Source organism: Lactuca sativa, chromosome 7 (genome assembly GCF_002870075.4).
Source record: "Lactuca sativa cultivar Salinas chromosome 7, Lsat_Salinas_v11, whole genome shotgun sequence".
Taxonomy (NCBI): Eukaryota; Viridiplantae; Streptophyta; class Magnoliopsida; order Asterales; family Asteraceae; genus Lactuca; species Lactuca sativa.
In genome coordinates, this window is record NC_056629.2 from 208,925,509 (window position 1) to 208,932,095 (window position 6,587).

The 6,587-nt window shown below is 34.5% G+C and overlaps 1 protein-coding gene across 2 annotated transcripts; it reads left to right on the forward strand.

Annotated features, from left to right (window-relative positions):
• The first annotated feature begins 337 nt into the window (after positions 1-337).
• LOC111889373 (leucine-rich repeat receptor-like protein kinase PXC1) lies at positions 338-2,340 on the forward strand. 2 transcript variants are annotated; one of them, XM_023885513.3, is made up of 3 exons: positions 338-777; positions 843-1,466; positions 1,528-2,340. In XM_023885513.3, exons 1-3 carry the CDS (start codon positions 714-716, stop codon positions 2,181-2,183), a joined length of 1,344 nt encoding a protein of 447 aa, XP_023741281.1. In that variant the 5' UTR covers positions 338-713; the 3' UTR covers positions 2,184-2,340. The 2 variants fall into 2 exon arrangements, with proteins under 2 accessions (XP_023741281.1, XP_023741282.1); XM_023885514.3 differs by having other exon boundaries at positions 338-771.
• Positions 2,341-6,587: the final 4,247 nt, after the last annotated feature.

Here is a 6,587-nt window from a genome sequence, read left to right on the forward strand (position 1 = left end):
GAGAGAAAGACCCTTTAAAAGTTACATAATATATTTCTTTTTTTAATAAAAAAAAATAAGACAAGACATCATAAATGGTCCATGCCGTAGTGAAATGATGATAATGGCCTCCGAATATTATAATTAAATAATAGTTAATGGACAAAAGCTAACTGAGTTAGCAAAAAATGCTAAATATCAAAAATTTTGAAAGCACATGGATCATCTGTGAAATTTTTTATACTTAGGGACTAAACTTCATATATGAGGAAAACATAGGGACCAAAAAATGCTTTTTCTATATATAATTCTCCTTGTTATCATCTATATGGTTTAGCCAACATTGTGCAACTGTCATCTCAGGAAACAATGCAGCAAGTCAAAGGTTACCTACGTGGTGTATTTGGGCAGACTCTATTTCCAATTATGCCCTTAGCAGATAGCGATAACTAGGGATGTGAAAGAAAGGGTTAAAGTAGCCAAAATCTGTGATGTGAATAGAGGACAACAGCCTGAATTTTCAAGGTAGAAATAGTCTGTCGCAAGGATATTCAGATTCTTGTTGTTGAGCTTCAGGAAGTCCGAAGTTATTTATTTTTCATTTTTTTTTATTTGTCTCTATTCAACATTCCATAACAAATTAGTAGAGAGATGCAACGTCATGTCATGTCTGCACAACTTGTTTTAAGAACTTAGAAGAAGATTGACAATCAGATAAGTGTTTGAAGAAATCGATGATGATGTTAAGCTGCCTGACAGTAGTATTTGCTCTATCTGTGAGTGACGTTACAGGTAGAGGTGAGTTTTGTGAATCTGAATCCTTGCTTGGTTTATTTCATGACATCATTTTTCCCTTTTAGCAGGGTCAAAAGAATGGCGTGCATCTGCTCCGGCTCCACCACCTGGGTTTAATGAAGAAAATGGCAAAGGGACTACAGATCATCATCATCATCAGCAGCATGGAGTGTTGTGGTCTGAACTTGTTATTGTGATAGCATTAGTTGTCATGCTTGGGTTCGTGGTGAATGTGGTGATCATAAGATTATTGAAGGAAAAAACGAAGGTGAAAAACACCAGCACCCCTGTTGTTGGAACTAAAACCTCCTCCCCAGTGTCAGTGTCAGTGAAGGAAGTAGTAAAGGTGGAAGACACAAATCCAGATCCAGGCCTTGTTTTTTTTGTAGAACAAGAGGAGCAATTTAATTTGCAGAGCCTTCTGGATGCAGGAGCTGATCTGCAAAACCAAAACTACTGCAGCAGCCTTTACAAGGTTCAGCTTAACAACAACAACAACAATTTTGCTTATGCAGTGAAGCGATTAAAGAAATTACAGGCGCCATGTGAGGAGTTTGATCGCACAATGGCAATGGTTGGGAAGTTGAACCATCAAAACATTCTTCCCCTTGTAGCCTACAGTTGTCAGGGTGAAGAGAAGCTTCTCATTTACAAGTATCAAAACAAAGGGAGCCTCCTGGCACTCATGGAAAGTAAGTAAAATATCATGACAAATGTATCAAATCTAATCTAAAATGTCTGTTATTTATTTAGGGCATATTGAGGGGAAGATCGAATTCCCATGGAAAGTGCGGTTGTCTATAGCGGTTGGAATAGCAAGGGGTTTGGATCACATATACAAAAGTGATCCGGGCATTCCCCATGGAAACATCAAGCTTTCCAACATTTTGTTGAATGAAAACAAGGAGGCATTAATAAGTGAATACGGATACTGGAATATGGTTGATCCGAAAAGTGCTAGCTTGCAGAGATCAAGTAATGGCTATGGCAGCTACACAGCCCCTGAGAAATGCTCATCGGAAAAAGGAGACGTGTTCAGCTTTGGGGTGATTCTGTTGGAACTGCTGACAGGGAAGATAGTGGAGAACAGTTACAGTGGTGGGTTGGACCTTCCAAAGTGGGTCAAGGCCATGGTCAGAGAGGAGTGGACAGGGGAGGTGTTTGATAAGGAGATTGCAAAGGTTGGAATGTATGCTTTTCCTCTGCTGAATGTTTCCTTAAAGTGTGTTGCCCATTTTGCTGAGAACAGACCTTCCATGGCTGAGGTTTTGGAGACGATACTTGGTGTTGTTGTTGAGGCACAGGAAGAGTTTTCTTTTTCTTCCACCGACTCAACCCCCCCACACCCACACACACACGATGCTGCTCATGTGCTTTATTCAGTTGCAGAGGATAAGGAGGAGGGCTAGGCTAGCTAATATAAACACCTCTCGATCAATCATTAACTAATATCTTGTATATACAGAAACTAGATTAGTAGTGCATGTTTATGTTTTGTTTTTCTACCAATAACTCAATGCCATGGCTATTATTATACTGTACGACATTGTTCCACTTGAAGAAGAAGATGATTCGTATTTCAGATTAAATTAGCTAGGGTTTGCCCAGGAAAGGAGTTAGCAAACAACTCTTCCACTGTAAATAATTAACAAAACTAAAATTCTTACACATCCATGATCATGATCCATCCCTCACAAACTCAAAGCTAAAGAAAGATAATAATAATAAAAATAATAATAATAATAAAAAAACAGAGAAATAGAGGGGATGGAGGTCCTCGTCCTCTTTCCAAGAAAGAGTACATATACATTGATTTTTAGTTAAATCCAGAACTTTCAAACGATGAAATCTGTTGCCAATTATCTAACACAGAACATTAGTCTGTTTGAATTGCCTTTATCAAAGAATTTTACACCAAGGTTTATCCTAGAATATTATCTCTTAAGTTTGAAAGCCCATGTCAATTCTCAAGTAGAAAAGCAACACGTATGATATCTCATGTGAAACTGCAGCCGTTTTTTGTGGATAATGGAACTACAGTTGATATCCAAGTAACCAACCACGATTCAGAATGCGACATCAGATTCCGGATACCTTAAAAACAAACGAGAATCGGACAGACATATAATGAAGTCATCAGCATGAACGAACCTGTAGCAATAGGTTTCCCCAGCGGTTTTTGTGGAGAATACATCGCCTGTGCGTGTGAGTGCTCGGGTTTAGCTATGTTAAGAAAAAAAAAGGTTTAAAAGCGAAGGGAGAGTTATAAATAATTAAATATATTAGCTATGAAATTTATGTATTATAATGGGTGTTCTTATTAGCCAAAACCTCACCATTAACGGTAAATGCGGTTAATCTATTTTCAAAACCGTATGGTGCGGTTATTTTTGCGGTGCGGTTAGGCGGTTATTTTTGCGGTGCGGTTTTATTTTTTATGTGGTGCGGTTATTAACCGCATGGATTTGGTGCGATTATTTTGTGTGGTTTTTAACCACAATTTAGAGCTCAAATAGTTTTAAGAGTTCAAACATATTATTTGTAATAATAATAAAAAAAAAAAAAAACAAACATAAGGTATAAGACAATTAACTATTTAACTTAAACCACAAATAACTAATATCTTAAAAAACGTCAAATCAATAGTAATTAACAATAAATATCGTAAAATCGTCGAATTTCATCATTTTTCAAACTTAAACATAAGAAAAAACCAACACTTTTATCTTCTAGTATTTTATCCGTCTTTCATTCATGAAACTTGTCTTATTTTTAATATTTAATAAATTAGTAATTGATAAAAAAAAAAATTGTATATAATATATGTGGTGCGGTGCGGTTTTTTTGCGGTTTTTGGAAACTAATAACCGCACCGCACCACAAATTTGCGGTTTTTGAAAAACCGAAAACCTCACCATCGATTTTTATTGCGGTTGCGGTTTATGTGGTTTTTGCGGTTAATTTTAGTTGCGGTAGGGTTTTTGCTCACCCCTATATTATAGAGGTTAGTTTAAAAATAAAAAAGTTAAATATAAAGGTCAAATTATCTGAAAACTTTGAATTTATAAGAAAATAAAAAAATAATGAATTATTATAATGAAAATATTTTTTATCTTTTAAATTTAAAAAAATAATTTAAATAAATAAACAAAAAAAAATAATAAGCTTTAAACAAATAATTTAGATAATTAAATAAAGAAAATTAATCAACTTTTAATTTACTAATTTTGAAATTAAATGGAAAGTTTATTAAGGAAATTACTATGCATTTATTATTGTATTTAAACACTATGTGAAATTTAATAAAATAGAAAAAAACTATAGAATGACATGTGGAATAAAAATTAATTCAAAATAATCACAAAATAACATTTGGCAAATTGAATGAGAGTGTGACAAGTGGTAAAAAAACATTTATTTATTAAAGTAGAAGTAGATGACCCACATGCACACATATTTCATAAAGCCCTTTAAAAGCGAATGTTCTATATGACCCACGTGTGGGTAGGCATGCACAAACCGGTATATTTTATGAACCGGACCGGTTCAGAAAATCGGTCCGGTTCTGGTCAATGTAGTCAAAACTGGTTCATCCGGAAACCGGTTCCGTTTCAAACCGGTCCAGCCCCAAAATAATCCGAACATATATATGTAAACTGGTTCGGCTTGATTGAAACCAGTTCAGAAAAAACAGGTTCAAAAACCGGTTCAAAACTAGTTCGGCGCATATAATGGTTTTTAATTTGTTTTTTTTTTGGCTAATAAGTGTAAAATAGGAATGAGTTTTTTTGTTTAGATTATATTGCTTTTGATAGTGTTTAACCATAAAAAAGTTTATGCTTAACAGTAGGTTTTTAAGGGTTGAAGGAATTGGGAAGGCATAAAGCCTTATGGTAATACACACACATACATATGCACGCCCATATATATATATATATATATATATATATATATATATATATATATATATATATATATATATATATATATATATATAATTGAAAAAGTTACATCATTTGTACGTATTACATGTTTCAAAATATCAATTACAATATGTTGTCAAAAGATTTGTATAGACGCCTAAGCGTCCCATCCTCAAAGCCAGTTGTTACCTGATTTACTGATTTCCTTAGAATACAAGTTATTTGAAAAGAGAGTATCAACATTTAAGTTGGTGAGTTCATAAGCATTTGTATGTATATTTGTAAACCTTTTCTATGAAATGTAGTAATGTTTGTTTTTCGGAAAATCCTATATTTTCCCTAAAATGAGATGTGGCCTTAAATGAACCAAGACCGAAGCGTATAAGTAATTTTCCTACTTAAAATGATGTTATGCAGTTTTGTTTGTATATAAAACTGTCTGAATACTGTCTTTGCGTAAACTAAAAATGTCATTGTTGTTTTATGTGAGTTTTAATTTTTATCTTATAACCATGTTTGATTGACCCAGACTGGCTTGTTCACAACGTTCTTCAGGTGTCGATTTCGTTATGACATTTATCACCCCCAGACCTGCTGGTCTAGCTGTTGCAAGCAGCTAAGGTGCGGGATTGTCGGTCCCAGTATAGATCTATACTGGGACCGACAATCCCGCACCTTAGTTGCTTGCAACAGCTAGACCGGCAGGTCTGGGGGTGACAAATGTCATAACGAAATCGACACCTGAAGAACGTTGCGAACAAGGCAGTCTGGGTCAATCAAGCATGGTTAAAAGATAAAAATTAAAACTCACATAAAACAACAATGACACTTTTAGTTTACACAAAGACAGTATTAAGACAGTTTTATATACAAACAAAACTACATAACATCATTTTAAGTAGGAAAATTACTTATACGCTTCGGTCTTGGTTCATTTAAGGCCACATCTCATTTTAGGGAAAATATAGGATTTTTCGGAAAACAAACATTACTACATTTCATAGAAAATGTTTAAAAATATACATACAAATGCTTATGAACTCACCAACTTAAATGTTGATACTCTCTTTTCAAATAACTTGTATTCTCAGGAAATCAGTAAATCAGGTAACAACTGGCTTTGAGGATGGGACGCTTAGGCGTCTAAACAAATCTTTTGACAACATATTGTAATTGATATTTTGAAACATGTAATATGTACAAATGATGTAACCTTTTCAATTATATATATGTTGGTTGTGTTTGCTTTGAACATTTATACTCAACTGTTATGATACACTACATGATAGTCACCGGCCCCGGGACGTTTCCGCCATCCTGGTTTGGGGGTGTGACAAATTGGTATCAGAGCATTGTTTATAGTGAGCTAAGTATATCAAACCACATAAGATATACAAACTATAAACACATAGGGACTAAAACTCTCTGACTTAACAATTTCAAAACAGGAACAATAGGGGTCCTTTGCTGGTAAGTCTATGTTTGCTAAGTGTATACGTTAAGGTGGTATATACTAAAGGTTTTATAGACTTAGAATTTGTGATTTTCACTTTACTTCCTTTTCGTTGTTTGGATGTGGATATAAGGTAAGATCACTTATTCGACTGACTATTCAATCGTGACTGTATATGACCTGTATACACAAGGCAACCATAGAAGGACCAGGAATGGACCGAGATTTCACGAAAAATGTAAGTGTATACAAACATACTAGTAAGGAGTCATATTGGTAAGAAAACAAAAAATATTAAGATAAGTTAAACACTACGAGTAAGCTTCGGGGTATGTAATCAAGTCTGGGATGAATATAGCCTGATCAACTATATTTATCCAAGAGGTGACCAACGTATGCCAAGGAATGGTCGTAGTGGATGACGAGTCTAAAACTTA

Coding starts and splice junctions, on each gene's coding strand:
- LOC111889373 (XM_023885513.3), top strand. CDS start 714: ATGATGATGTTAAGCTGCCTGACAGTAGTATTTGCTCTATCTGTGAGT. Junction 778..842: donor GAGTGACGTTACAGGTAGAG/GTGAGTTTTGTG, acceptor CCCTTTTAGCAG/GGTCAAAAGAATGGCGTGCA. Junction 1,467..1,527: donor CCTCCTGGCACTCATGGAAA/GTAAGTAAAATA, acceptor TTATTTATTTAG/GGCATATTGAGGGGAAGATC.